We start from the raw sequence: 14,641 nt of genomic DNA, 5'->3' as shown, positions 1-14,641 counted from the left end.
AATATTTAATAGTAATTAAAATAATTTTTGCAACATGGAAAAATGTACATTCATTGTAAGGTAAAAAATGAGTGTAGCATGCACTCTAATTTATAATAATTAATTTAGTATGCACTATAATTAAAACTTGATTTTTAGCACATGGAGAAAAGCGAAGAAATATTACTGATGTAATTTGGTTAGTAGGATGATGGTTTAATTTTTTTCATAATGTAACGTTGGTTTCTCCACTCCAAATTAGAGATCTTTTTATTATCTTGGTAGGTGTGAGTATAAAAAAGAAAGAGAACATTTTCATAATCTCACCTTGACATTAACCATAGTAATGATTTGTGATTTGTGATTCCATGTGGTTTTCCTGAGTATGTATACATGCATGTGTATGAATGTGTGTGTATAGAGAGCCACACCATACATACTGTTGTATTTAAATTTAAAGAAAGTCTTATATATGAACTTACCATAATATAAGTTTTTATTTCAAAAGAAACCATCTTCATTGCTTCTGATTATAAAAACAATGCATTCGTTATAAAAGATTAAAATAATGCAGAAAGACAATGATCAATACTGGTTTTTGATGCCTTGCAGACATGTAATTGTTTGATAAATAGGATGCTACTATACATGCTGTTCGATAGTTTTCCTTTTTCACAAACTATATCCTGGACAGCTTTCTATATCAGTAAATATAGATAATAGTATTTATAATAACTGCTTTGTATCCCGTTGTCTGAATTTACAGGTAGAATCCAGTTGCCCGCTATTATAAAAATGGTATAAGTATCCTCATTACATACAAATTTGCTCGTGCAAATGATAAATCTCTGGAACTGAACTTGCTTGCATACAGGGTATGTTTTTACATACCTTTGTTTAATGATACATACTGTCAAACTGGGCCCCCCTGAAAAGCATGTCCTTGTCTTCCCCAGGTCCGCTAAGTTCCATGTCTGTTCCTAGCACAGTGCCACTTGTTGAGTAAAACAGTTACAGCCTGCCCGGATCTACTGCTTTTTTAATGTATTCTTCACACCTCCTCAGGGAGACTTGCAGCTCCTCTGCTGAAACGTTTGAGCCTCTCCACGTCTAAATTGAACAGCCTGGCCATCGGTCTGCGGCAGATCGCAGCCTCCTCACAGGACAGCGTGGGGCGCATTTTGCGCCGGACCCGTGTTGCCAAAAACTTGGAGCTAGAACAAGTGACCGTCCCAATTGGAGTTCTGCTGGTCATCTTTGAATCTCGCCCTGACTGTCTACCCCAGGTATGTGACTAATGCCAAGATTAACTTCCCAAAGATTCTTTTTCTTTTTCTTTCTTTTTTTTTTTTTAGTGAAAATGTTTTATATTTTCCCCCGCCAAAGATAATTTTTGAGACTTTGTTCTTAGGTTGTTTTTAAGGTAGTTTATGTTACTGATGCTTCCAGTAATTCTAAAGTAGGTATTCATGTGTCCATTTTACAATTGAAGAAACTGAAGCTTATAGATGTTAATATTCCTGTCACACTTACAAGAGTGGACCTGGGTCTTGAACCTAGATGTGTCTCCCATACCATGGCACTGGGGCACATTTCTAAATATCTTATCTCATTGGGGCACTTTGTTCCCTGACCACAGAGACCCTGCTAGCCCACTGCAGGCAGCGTCTTTCATCTTGTAGCTGGTTGTGCCCATATGAAAAAGACACCTTCATTATCGTTTTTACAGATAGCTGCCTGTAGGTACATCTCTTAGGAAAAAGAACGTCTAGTAATTAATTAGTGGAAACGAGGATACAACCCTCTTTAAGGAATCTGACGTATCACAGGCTGATGTGGAGAAACCATGTGTTAAAGGTGTTGCCAGGCAGCCATACTCTGAAATACAATGTGGCATTAGAGGGTGGCCTCACTTGTTGACCTAAGCTTTTTCCCAGAAATCTGGGACCATTTCCCCACTGGACTGTCCAGTAGGATGATACCAGCAATTTCTTTGCACTAGCCACAAAGTCACAAAGAGAATCCTACTGAAAAAAAACAGCACCTCTTTACTATAGGGTGTAAGTGACCATGGGAGTCCAGAAAGCTCCACAGAGGATACTCCCTCGCATGACCTACAACCATCTTGTTCCCCAAGGGACTCCCATACCACCTGACCGGTCTCTCAGAAATGCTCCAGAGAGAGCTGCCGAACTCCCCTCTCCTGGTAGAAATGGGTCATGCAGGCTGTGTCCCTGAAGTTTCTCTCTACCTTTTATCCATACCAGCTGCCACTTCACAAGGAAAAAGGTTTCCTCTTTAGCCAACTACAGCTGAGGTGCCTCACCTGGGATCTTAACCTTGGATGGCGTCACAGACTCCTAGAATCCTAAAAGTTGTATGGAGAATTCGGTGTGTTTGTGCATGTATCTGGAGGAGGTTTACATTACTTTTGTAAGGGATTCATGAGCAACAAAAAGGAACAAAAAAGGGTTAAAAGCCAGTAATCTGGAGATTAACGTATTCAGGCAAGGTTTTTTAGTACAGGTTCTGTCACTGCATTACAAAAACAGGAAGATTTTCATTCACCCCAGAGCATTCAGCAGTTAAGCTTCAGGCCTTGCATGATCAGGTCAGTGTCATTAGTTCTTTGCTCTAAGAGGGTGACTAATCCTCCTCCTGATGGCCTATTTTTCCCTCCCGACATGGGCTTGTGCTCCTTTCCCAGCAGTCTCTGCCACAGCTGTCCAGGGGCTGATGGGAGCTCTAGTGTTCTCCAGGTTCCCAGCACTAGGCGTTTAGAGCTCTTGGAACAATTAGCTAGAGATGCTGCCCAGCCTCAGCCCAAGTCGGGGGGAGCAAGTACCGTCAGGAGGCAGCTGAGCACCCTGTCCTCCACCATAGCCAAAGTGGGTCACGTGACCCTGGCCATTTAACTGAGGTTAAATGATGCTAAGGAAGCCATACATTGGGTTGTTGGAAAAGTCATGACGCATTTTTGCAACGAAAAACAGAAAAAATACATCATGACTTTTCCGACAACCCAATAGTTTAGTTCCTAAGATCCGGGTGGTTTGGCTCTGCAGTCAAGGCTCCTAGCCCTGCCACTTAAAAGCTATGTGACCTCGCAGAGTCACCAAACTCTCTGGGCTTCAGTGTCCTTATTTGTAATACAGGGGATAAAACAGGTACTTAATTCACTAGAACGTTGTGAAGATGAAACAGGCTAGGCCTTATAAAGTGATTAACACAGTGTGTGGCACAGAAAAAGTGCTCAGTGAATGCTAATGTTACTATTACATTATCGCTTTTTCCCTTTGGCTCACTGCGCACCTCTTTGATCTGCAGGTGGCAGCCTTGGCTATTGCAAGTGGTAATGGCTTGTTACTCAAAGGAGGGAAGGAAGCTGCACATAGCAACCGGATTCTTCACCTCCTGACCCAGGAGGCCCTCTCCATCCATGGAGTCAAGGAGGCTGTACAGTTGGTAGGTCCCTGGACACGAGCCAAGTCAAGCCCAGGTGTTGGGTATTTGAAGCAAAGCTTAGGGCCATGTAAGGCCAGGCCACTTCTGTGGGCAGGCTTGCTTGGAGTGGCAGCAGGTCCTGTATGCCTGGACGCTGGACAGTGCCAGGGGCTTCCTTGGCCCGGAGGGGTCTTCAGTGGCTTAGGAAGACCACTTTCATACAGCTGTGTCCTGGCACTATTAATTTACAAGAATGTAAATTATGCTTTACATAAAAAAAAAAAAAAGCTGTTATGCTTTCATTCTTTAGGTCACAGGGCAACAGAAATGCCAGACCTAGAGTGAGGCCTGGGTTATGCTCACTGGCAGAGTGATTTAGGCCAAGTAAGACGAGATAAATTTTATTAAAGTTTGTCATAAACCATCATGCAGCATGTAATTATGAGGTTGTGCTGTTATTATTATTATGGTCATTATTTAAACCATTGTCTCAGACTCCTCAACTGTCAAATGGAGTTTCTGAACTAGGTAGTTAAGAGCTACAGTTTATTCGGCATCTACTATGGGCATTATCTCACTTAAACTCACAACAACCCTATGAGAAAAATACCGTAAATTATTAGGCCCATTTTATAGATGGAAAAAAAAATAGGCTGAGGTTAAGTAACTCACCCCAAGTCACATAGTCTGTGGTAGAGTGTAGATTTGGACCTAGGCTGACTCCAAATCCTTCTCTCTTCATTGAGACCCACTCGTTCCAACATTCCAGGATTCTCTTGGCTGCTAAGAGGGTGCCTGCACACCTGCTGCATTTCATGCCCACTGATAAGAATCTGGGTTTTTCTTCTGGCAACATAGTGGGTGGGAAAAGCACAGATTTTAGGGATTCATATCCCAGCTCTACCACATCCTAGCTTAATTCAACAGGTTTCCTCCCTCCCCTTCCTATTGATGTATAACAAACATACAGGCCCGGCCGAGTGTCTCAGTTGGTTAAGAGCGTGAGCTCTGAGCAACAGCGTTGCCAGTTCGATTCCCACATGGGCTAGTGAGCTGTCCCCGAGCTGAGCTGCCGCTGAGCTGCCAACAGGTGGCAGGATGGCTCAGCTGGTGAGAGCACATGCTACTAACAGCAAAGTTGCCTGTTCGACTCCCGCATGGAATGGTGGGCTATGCCCACCCGCAGCTAAGATTGAACATAGCACCTTGAGCTGAGCTGCCCTGAGCTGCATAGGGGAGGCCGGATGGCTCAGTGGTTAGAACGTGCACTCTTAGCAACAAGGTTTCCGGTTCGACTCCCGCATGGGATGGCTCACCCGCAACTAAGACTGAACATAGTACCTTGAGCTGAGCCGCTGGAGCTTCCGTCGGGTGGCCAGATGGTGACTGGACTTGGAGCTGAGCTAGCTGCGCCCTCCACAGCTAAGATTGAAGGACAACAACTTGGCTGTTCCCCTTCCCCAATTCCCCAATAAAATCTAAAAAAAACCAAACAAACAAAAAAAACCCCATACATAGAGTAAGTATATAAATCTTATGTGAACAAGTATGATTTTGTCCATACACACACACAACCACAACCACACAACCACCAGCCAGATCAAGATAGAGAAGGTTTCCAACACCCCGAAGCCTCCCTTATGCCCTTCCCAATCAGCGTGCCCCACCCCCACCACCCGGTAACCACTTCTTTTACTTACTTCACATTCAGTTTCTTTGGCCTAGTCTTGAACTTCATGTAAATGGAATGCATTCTTTTTATGTTGTATTTCTTTTGTTTATTATTATGTCCATGAGATTCCTGCACATTGTTACATCTAGCAGTAGTTTGGGGTTTTTTTGTCGCCGTGTAGTATTCCATTTACATGTATATACTACAGTTTATCCATTCTTCTGTTCATGAACATTTGAGTTGTGTCCAATTTGGGGCTATGCAAATTAACATTCCTGTGAACATTTTTGTACACGTATATTTATATTATAAGTAATGTGACCATATAGGGAAAAATTAAAAATTGAGAAGACCAAAAGATGCCCATAATCTCACAGGCACTTTAGTCAGTCCAGCCAGCATCCCAGGGTTGAGCTTGTCAGCAGAAATCGTGAAGAACCATGACTCTCTGGCAAGACCCAACATGTCATTAAGGCTGTGGCTGGGGGACCACCAGAGCAGCCACTTCTTGTGATCCTCGTCACCTGGCATTATCTGCGCCTCCTCTACCTTCCAGAGATAGCACTTTGTACCTCTTCTGGCATGTTAAAACTTACCTGCCCTGTGTATGGCTAGTTGTGTCCTTGTCCAATCTTCCCAACTAGACTCTGAGCTTTTTGAGGGCATGGACCAGGTCCTGCATGTTTTGTCTTGCAGAGCTCAGCACCTGATGTGCAGTGTTTGGTAAGCATTTGCTGGACGATGTCAGTTCCTGTGATCGGGGACTTAATCTTGTTTTGGAACAAGTTTTCATAGTGCCTGATTTCGTTCTCAGGAGGTGCAGTCATTTATCTGTAAAAGGAATGTTGCTATTTCTCTATTTCGTGGGGTGAGATGTCCTCTGTCTTTTGATTCCCTGCCTCTTTAGGTGAATACCAGAGAAGAAGTGGAAGATCTTTGCCGCCTAGACAAATTGATCGATCTAATCATCCCACGTGGCTCTTCCCAGCTGGTCAGGGACATCCAGAAAGCTGCTAAGGGGATTCCCGTGATGGGGCACAGTGAAGGGATCTGCCACATGTACGTGGATTCAGAGGCCAGTGTTGATAAAGCCACCAGACTAGGTGAGCTGGATGAGGTCCCCTGTTTTACAGGCAAAAATATTCGTGAGATTTTCTGTGGCTCTGGATCATGTCAATAGAAACAATTCTTTGTCTTCCTTCTTTCAGTCAGAGACTCTAAATGTGAATATCCAGCTGCCTGTAACGCTTTGGAGACTCTGTTAATCCACCGAGATCTGCTGAGAACACCACTGTTTGACCAGATCATTGATATGCTGAGAGTGGAACAGGTAAGACAAGTCCACAGGACTCATACATCACTTCCTGCCTTCCATGTAGAGATTTAAAAGCCTGTGGGATTAGACCAGGAGCAGCTGCCATACCATTTAAGGCAATCCAAGAAGCAATATTTTTGAGCATCTGCTATGTACAAACTTCAGTGCTAAGTACACAGAGATGACTAAGACATGCCCCCTGCCTTCTGACAGCCTAATAGATGGGAGAAACCCACACATAAATAGCTTCATTACAAAATGGAATGTGTTAAGTACTAAGAGAGTTCAAAGATAAGATAGATCACATGACAGCCCACTGAATGAACTATTTCTGGCAACCTTTATTCAGGCAGCGTAGTTTAAAGTCTGTGTTTCTCAATACACATTCCTGTTTGGATTTGATTTGAAAAAACTGTGCAGAAATGTTCTCAAACCAAAAATTTTTGCATCTGTCTTCAATTACCATTATTAATGTACTTAATACAGTAGTATTTGGGAGTCAACAAATTGTATAATGTCCTATTTTTCTGAGATTACTTTCTTACCATTAAGGTTATAAACAGTGCCAGTAGGTTTCCAATATAAACAAATGTATGCTCCATTGTAAATTCCTAATTGCACCCTTGCAGAATTGTATAAACTAGCACAGCAGTAGGAAAAGTGACTGCTGGCCTTGTTTGCTTTGGCCTGTGGCATGCGTCTCTTCCCGTCCATCCTTTTGCTGGGAAGGAAGGCTCCAGTCAGCTTATAAATGTGGCATGGTCCCAGTGAGAACCTGAAGGGATTGTTTTGAAAATGAAAATGCACCCCACAAATTAAAAGAGAGTTAGATCATATAATCACTTGTGTTTGGGCCATTACTATAAATTAGTGACCTGTTTGATTGGGTACCTATGTGTGCCAAGCACCACAATGGACTGGACTAGACATGAGGAAAATTCTCCTTTAGCCAGGAATAAAATCCCCAGTCCTGATTCGGGCAAACCCACTCTACCCTCAGTCATCCCAGGATTGCCTTGAAATTCCCCAAGTCAAAATGAGCCAATATGGTCACTTAATGCAGCATCTTTGTACTGGAGGAAGTAAACCAGCAGGGTGACTTGCCCAGAGGTGGGGCTCAGGGATGGGGTTCCAGTCCCTGAGGAACATGGTTGGACCCCAAGCCTGGAGGAAGTGGAGTCCCAGATAGGAAACCACACAGGGCCTCAGGAGCCACAACGCTAGGACAGACACCACTCGTTGTAACCTAAGCCAAGCAAGAGCTTGGTCCCGAAGAAGCGAGGCGTGAATGCTGCCTGAAGAGGCCTCTGAGGACAAGGCCTAAGTGGGATCAGACTTGTGACTGGGACCCTCAGTGACCACCCTCAGGATCTTTAAATGTTTCCCCCCAGGAGCAGAGTGAGCCCCAGACGCTAGAGCTGAGCTGAACCTAGAGATGGGGCTAGAGGACAAGGTTGGAAATGTAACAACCACCGTTTGAAGTGGTTACCAGTGAGCACTGTTTTCCTCCGGAGCACAAATAGGACTTGTCAGGGTGAAGGGAATAGAAGTGTGTACATGGCATCTCCCTTTCCATGAGTCCAGTGCCGAGGTTCCATATGCACGGAACGGGGCTTTTACAGTCAAGTGTTTGTGTTAGTAGAATGCCAGCAGTCAGGGGCTTATGTTGATAGATTGTTAAATGCCTTGCACATTTTTTTTGTTGTTGTTAGCTGAGCCATCCTGCCACCTGTTGGCCGCTCAGCGACAACTCAGCTCGGGCCGGGAATCGAACTGCTGTTGCCCAGAGCTCACACTCTTGAGCGAGCTCTTAACCAACTGAGCCACTTGGTTGGCCCTGCCTTGCACATTCTTAACATTCAAAGGCCTCCTGCTGAAACCCCTGCTCCAGCTTGTCTGAGGGCCTGTTGCTGGCAGGCGGCCAGTCAGCATTTTCAGAAGCAGAGCGTCCCAAGGGCGGGAGGCTGCCTCTGAAAGCAAGGCAAGGACTAGTTCAGTTGTCCAGGTCACAGGAGCCACGGGCTCATCATCTTCGGGTTCGTCATCTTCCGGCTCATCCTGCCATTTGATCCTGGAGGAAAAAGTGTGAGCCTGCTAACTTGTGTTATGTTTATGTTGTTGCCCCGGACCTTCCTCTGTTCCAGGTGAAAATTCACGCGGGCCCCAGATTTGCCTCCTATCTGACCTTCAGCCCCTCTGAAGTGAAGTCCCTCCGAACTGAGTATGGCGACCTTGAATTGTGCATTGAAGTGGTGGACAGTGTCCAGGAGGCCATCGACCACATCCACAAGTATGGCAGCTCCCATACCGATGTCATCGTCACAGAGAATGGTCAGTGTGCTGATGCTTCGGGCGTATGGTGTTTGCTTTTTCTGCCTTGCTCTCTGAGGTGGTTCCTCTTCTCTCAGCCCCTCCTCGCCTGCAGAAAAACACAATCTGAACAGACTAATGATAATGCCTGATGTTACCTTTGCTGGTTAGCTGTGCTTTCACGTCTGTTACCTCATTATATTGGCACAGAGGCCCCGTAGGTGGAAGTGGGGCAGAGACGATGAGCCACAGTAAGATGACTCTCTGTGTTACAGGTTTATTTACTCCATACAACAGTCTTTCCAGGTGGTTGGAAGAAACCCATTTTAGAGCTGAGGAAACCAAGGCTCAGGAAGTTAAGTGCAGAACCAACTCTCCACAGTCATTCATTCACTCCACAGATACAGATATAGATATAGATATTATGAGACATGCCTAGGTGTGAGGCACTGGAGGCCCAGTGATAAAGCCAGGATGGCCCCTCACGGAATTACAGTCAGTTTATTGGGGGATCAGAACACTACCATTAATAACAGCTAGCATTTATGAAGCACTTCTCATGTGCTAGGCTCTGCGATAGTGCTCTGTGGATGTCAGTTCACTTTATCCTCTCCACATCCCTGTGAGCTAGATAATATTGTCAGTCTCCATTTAACTCGGGCACACAGAGGTTCAGAAACCTGCCCAGGCCACCCAGCTAGTGGGTGTGGAGTTGGAGTTCAGCCTTAGGCATCCTGGCTCCATAGCTTCTAAATAGATAGTGTAGTCAGGCCATTGCAGCACCAAGGTGCAGCAGCTAAGGGGGGTCTGGATTCCAAGCCAGTCTGCCAGGCCACTACTCCTTCCACAGCAGCAGCTGATGAAGCTGGTTTGCTTTCTTCCTCTTTACATTTCTCACAGATCTTCGTGTTTAATATGTGGGGACGCTCCTCAGGGGCCGGGACAGTCACTGGTGAGGGCTGGAAGCAGGGCTGTTCTCCGTGGGTCATCCTCACTCAGTTTCTTCTCTTTGTGCTGCAGAGAAAACAGCAGAGTTCTTCCTCCAGCACGTAGACAGCGCCTGTGTGTTCTGGAACGCCAGCACTCGCTTCTCGGATGGCTACCGCTTCGGCCTGGGTAAGAAAGACTCAGGTCCTGGGAGGAAGAAGTCCCTGTGAACCACTGTGTGGTCCAAGGAGCTGGCGAGGGTGGAGGAGACAACTCCTTTATGGTCACGTGCTTGCTCAAGATGACAGAGACGGAACTGGGGGCGGGTGTGAGCGGGACTAACGCTAGCCACCACGAGTTGGTAGAAGTCCTGTGCTCCGTACATTTCAGGTGTTACGAAGGGAGCTGCTCTTACTTCCTTTCTCATAGATGGGGAAACTGAGACTCAGAGAAGTGGAGTAACTTCCCCAAAGCCATGCAGCTGGCATTCAGACCCAAACTTGTGCAAGTCAGAGCCGGGGTTGCTCCCACCACTGTATGGGCAGATACAGCATATCTCCATACACAGGCTGTGACACGTGTTCGTGCCAGTGTCCCTCGAGAGCACTGCCATTGCAGACATTTCTGTAGAGACACAGCCCAATTGCCTCAGAGCTAGGCGTTCCCCGTGAGGATAGGACGAGAGAAGGTGTTAGGACCGATGCTGGGATTGAGTGTCAGCATCAGAAACAAACAGGTGGGCCCAGAGGTGCAAGCTTTACTTCCAAAGCAGACTGAAATAAAAAGCGTCAGAAAGACACCCTTCTCCCCGCTTCCGTCATTCATAATCAAATCTCCATCCCCAGGAGCATAGGGATTTTTCAGACCGTCTCTGGTTTTCAGGAATACCATTATACAAAGCTCCAATAAAGCATTTATGACACATCTGAGAAGTATTTCAACCCCTTAAAACATTTTAATCCCTCTGAACTTCTGAATAGATGATCTGCCTAGAGAAATAGTTCTCACTGAATTGTTAAAGGGAATCTTAATAGTCATTCTTAGTTGTTAGGCACTTTATTTTTAGTTCCCTATTTCTATTATGTTGGGGGTTTGACTTAATTATCATATCACTTGCACTGATCTTGGTGTTCCATGTTCTTGAAGCAGCACACATTTAAGGGCTGAGGTGCCCAGCTTTCAAGTGCAAGTCCAAGATGGGAGAGCAAAAGCCACTCCATTGTCTTTCCATCCCTCACTCAGAGCAGCTCAAACTCTGAGTTAAATTTCTGTGAAATGTGTGAATAACAGTGACAGGTAATACTTACTGAGCATTTACTGTATTCCCAGCACCATGTTACATGCATCACATGTAGTATCTCACTTAGTTCTACATAATGGATTCTATTGTTTATCTCGTTTTTTCAATGAAAAACTGAAGGACAAGAGATGGTTAGGTAATGTTCCCAAAGTCCTGTGGTCTCTAGATTATTAAGCCAAGATGTGAATCTGGTGATCACGCTCCTTGCCCTTGCCAGCCTCTGCCCCAGGCTCATCCCCGCTCAGGTCTTTCCCTGGCTCCTCTCTCTGCAGCGCCTCTCCACCTGCCCCTCCCGCAGCCAGCTCCTCATTGGTCAGGTGTCAGAGGACCGGCACCTCCTCAGGGAGATGCTCCCCGACCACCCTCCCCACACACTCTGTCACAGCACCCTTCACCCTTTCATGTGCACTCGTTGACCACATGAAGTTATTTGTGGAACTGTTCGTAGGCTGCCTTGCCCACAAGAGTATAAGCTCCATGAAAACAGCATCTGCATCAATTAGTCGCCACTTTATTCCCAAGGCCTGATACATAGTATGTGCTCAGTAAAGTTGTGATGAACAAGGGACCCCTGCCTCCACTGTGTATGGTGCAGAACACCAAGGCAGACCCAGGAAAACCCCGATGTCCCCGTTCCGGAGCCCAGGGCAAGAGGGGTGGGAAATGAACAACACTCTTTCATGTGTCCAGTAGCTGTCTAATGAGTGCCTGTGTGCTAAGAATTCTGGGGCATACTGAGAACATGTCCCCTACTTTCTAGGATTTAAAGAATATTTGGGGAGATGAAACATCCATACTAAACATTGTTGTTCATCTCAAAAAATGCCCACATGTCAAATTATGGCACGCAGTCCAGACACTAAACAGGTATCAGAGAAAGCACTTCTAGTATTGTCAGAATACATTGGGGATAAAGTACAAAAGAGAGGCCCCCCCACGCATTGTGCCTCGTTAGAAGAAGGGGGCTTGTCATTATTTATAGTGATTGGAGAACACATTTATGGGGACAGTGCAACTCAGTCTGGCCCAGGGAGGATGGGTCAGGAGTGGGCAGGGGGAGAGGGCACCAAATGAAGAGAAGGAGACATGGGGCTGGAGGGCGGGCAGGAAGCAGAGGCTGGGAAAAGCCACATCCCCATCCATGCTTTTTTGCAGGAGCTGAAGTGGGCATCAGTACATCACGAATCCATGCCCGGGGACCAGTAGGACTCGAGGGACTGCTGACTACTAAGTGGCTGCTGCGAGGGCAGGACCACGTGGTCTCAGATTTCTCAGAGCACGGAAGTTTGAAATACCTTCACGAGAACCTCCCTGTTCCTCAGAGAAACACCAACTGAAAGCGTGCGGAGAAGAGCCGGACTGTTCCTAGAGATCTTCCGTTAAACTTGGCTTAAGAATCTTGGGATAAGCCAGGTCTTGTCTCCCACTTCCTGGAAGGCTCCACCTGTTGGAAAGCACACCTACACGCTTCTGGGTTCAGATTGGCAGCATTAGTCGTGGCTAATGACTTGCATTCCAGCTCACCCTTTTCTCTTTTTTTAAATATAGAAAATACTTGCTCTGGATAGGGACTTCGCTTACTTGCTGCAGATTAGGGACTTTCACAGTCCCATCCCCTTCACTGATAGAAATGGAAAGGTGCGGTTTCCCCACAGACGAGGCATTGGAAAAAATGGCCGCTTCTGACCCTTTTATCGCCTCAATGAGGTCAAGTCTCCTTTGGCACTCGTCTGGTACTAGAGCCAGCCATACCTAATAAGTCCTTCCACATTTCTTTTCTTTCACATTCATAGTCATCTTTGAAAAGGAGAGATTTGGAATTTAGAAGAGGGACAGCTCTTTTAGCATTCTCGTCAGAAACAATCACAGAAATGGACTGAATCATTTCCGCTGGTAAGATCAGCCTTTCCTATTTATTTGTGGAGTAAATATAAATAAGCATTCCAGATGCCTGCAGCCTGACTGGACCCAGGAGATTTGGCGTCACCCATGATGTATCTGGAACCTGGAACTGCAGACAGGAGGGGTATGAGTTTCAGGATGAAGTATCTACAACAATTATGCTTGAAATTTTTATATAAATTATTTTATCCTATCCTTTCTCTCCAAAACAAAATTAGAGGATTATTTTAATACTTTGGATTCTTTCCCCCTTTTTTAAAAATAAAGTTCTTATGAAAAGCCTGTGTTCAGGATTAAAGTTTCCTCCCTCATTGGCTGTTACCCTCTTTTTCCTTTTCCCTCCCGTGTGACCCTCACAGCCCTGCTCTACACATTGTTTCTCCTCAGAAGCTGGTCAGGAGACACCCTGGCCCTCCGCCTCAGCAGTGTCAGTGGAAGCAGCACAGGCAGATTCCCAGGCAAGGACTCAGACAGGGAGAGCGGAGAGGAAATACGGAGATTAGATTCTGGAGTTAGGGCTGAAAGCATAGCGATGGTCTGAAGTCGGGGGTGTGTACGCCACGCGCATGCCGGGTGCCAGGTCCTCACAGCATCCACTCGGACGGCCGTAGCCACAGCTGGCATCCTTCACTTTGGCTGGACCTCCTGGCCAGCCCCTTTGTCTCTGGGTCGCCCGTTTTATTGACAGCTCTAACCCGTCACCTCACTCGCCCTATCCAGCTCCCGTTCTTGGGGTCCCTGGTGCCTGACAGTCTGCAGTTGAAAGGTTTCTTGTCTCTTGGGGGCCCTCCCAGTGAACTAAGACTCGCTTACATGTTTATCTGAGGAAGTTTTATGAGCGCGAGAATTACAGCGCCGTGTGGAACATGCTCCCAGGCTGGTTCCAAATGGTACATCTCATCCAAACCCTTACATGGCCTGGCAAGTTACCCTGCCTGCCCTGTCCTCTGAATGGGGAATTCTGGCATAGCTTGCCTGAAAAGGCAATAAACAAAGTCCTGCCTGCAACTGTACGGCAAATACCACAATCAACTCCCAACCAGACAACAGATGCCCCTGCAGTCTAAAATAGAAAGTGACCCAAGAAGGCTGGGGCCCTGGGGGAGGACTCCACTGAGGAGGCAGGCCTGGATCTGGGCTCTGAAACGGGCCATAGGGGTGAGGAGTGGGCAGAGCAGTCGGGCAGGGGACTGGTGCAAGCAAACGTCCAGAGGTGGAGATGAAATACAAGTCTGGCGAGCAGTGAATATGCCAGTTTGGGGCAGTAGTTCATGTGGGTAAATGGGAAGGTATTACATCCCAGATGCCTGATGGTGTAATCTCAACTAGAGCCACCCTTCTTAGGGCCAGGAATGGGAGTGGGGTTTGGTGCAGAAAACAGGTAAAACTCAGTAACCCAACGAAGCTATTTCCCCTATGCAGCAACCTCAGCCTTAGTCCATTTCTACAGAGACCATGGTCTATCGGTGCAAAGTGAACAGATCCCCAAATAGGGCCAGGAGGCAGCCATAGCCTCACAAGCACCCCCACCCAGGCAGCCTTCCACGACTCACTGGCTTGTCCTAGCTATAGGAAAGGGGCTTTTTATTCCGAAGTCCCTCCTGTGGGCCTGGTCTACTTTTTCCTAGTCACTAACTCCTGACAACACAGGCTACTGAACCAACCGATCTTGAAGCTCCCATCTCCCTCACTAAGGGGGAAAAAAAACAACCCCTGGGATATTATGTAAGATAGCAAAGGTTCTTATTTATCAAGCCAAGTTTACTTGGGTTTAAGTTTTCTGTTACTTGCA

At 46.3% G+C, this 14,641-nt stretch overlaps 1 protein-coding gene across 2 annotated transcripts in view; it reads left to right on the top strand.

Annotated features, from left to right (window-relative positions):
* Nucleotides 1-13,133, top strand: part of ALDH18A1 (aldehyde dehydrogenase 18 family member A1) — a 38,256-nt gene extending 25,123 nt beyond the window's left edge. For both annotated transcript variants that reach the window (XM_019639121.1, XM_019639119.1), the window contains exons 12-18: nt 1,045-1,265; nt 3,307-3,444; nt 6,003-6,198; nt 6,304-6,425; nt 8,555-8,741; nt 9,741-9,836; nt 12,103-13,133. In XM_019639121.1, the coding sequence (XP_019494666.1) occupies nt 1,045-1,265; nt 3,307-3,444; nt 6,003-6,198; nt 6,304-6,425; nt 8,555-8,741; nt 9,741-9,836; nt 12,103-12,284 (1,142 nt within the window). In that variant the 3' untranslated portion in view covers nt 12,285-13,133. The remainder of the gene's footprint in view (nt 1-1,044; nt 1,266-3,306; nt 3,445-6,002; nt 6,199-6,303; nt 6,426-8,554; nt 8,742-9,740; nt 9,837-12,102) is intronic.
* The last annotated feature ends 1,508 nt before the right edge of the window (nt 13,134-14,641 follow it).

The sequence above is a fragment of the Hipposideros armiger genome, unplaced genomic scaffold (assembly GCF_001890085.2).
Source record: "Hipposideros armiger isolate ML-2016 unplaced genomic scaffold, ASM189008v1 scaffold_42, whole genome shotgun sequence".
Taxonomy (NCBI): Eukaryota; Metazoa; Chordata; class Mammalia; order Chiroptera; family Hipposideridae; genus Hipposideros; species Hipposideros armiger.
The sequence above is the reverse complement of the archived record's forward strand: the minus strand, read 5'-3'. Positions and strand labels throughout refer to the sequence as shown.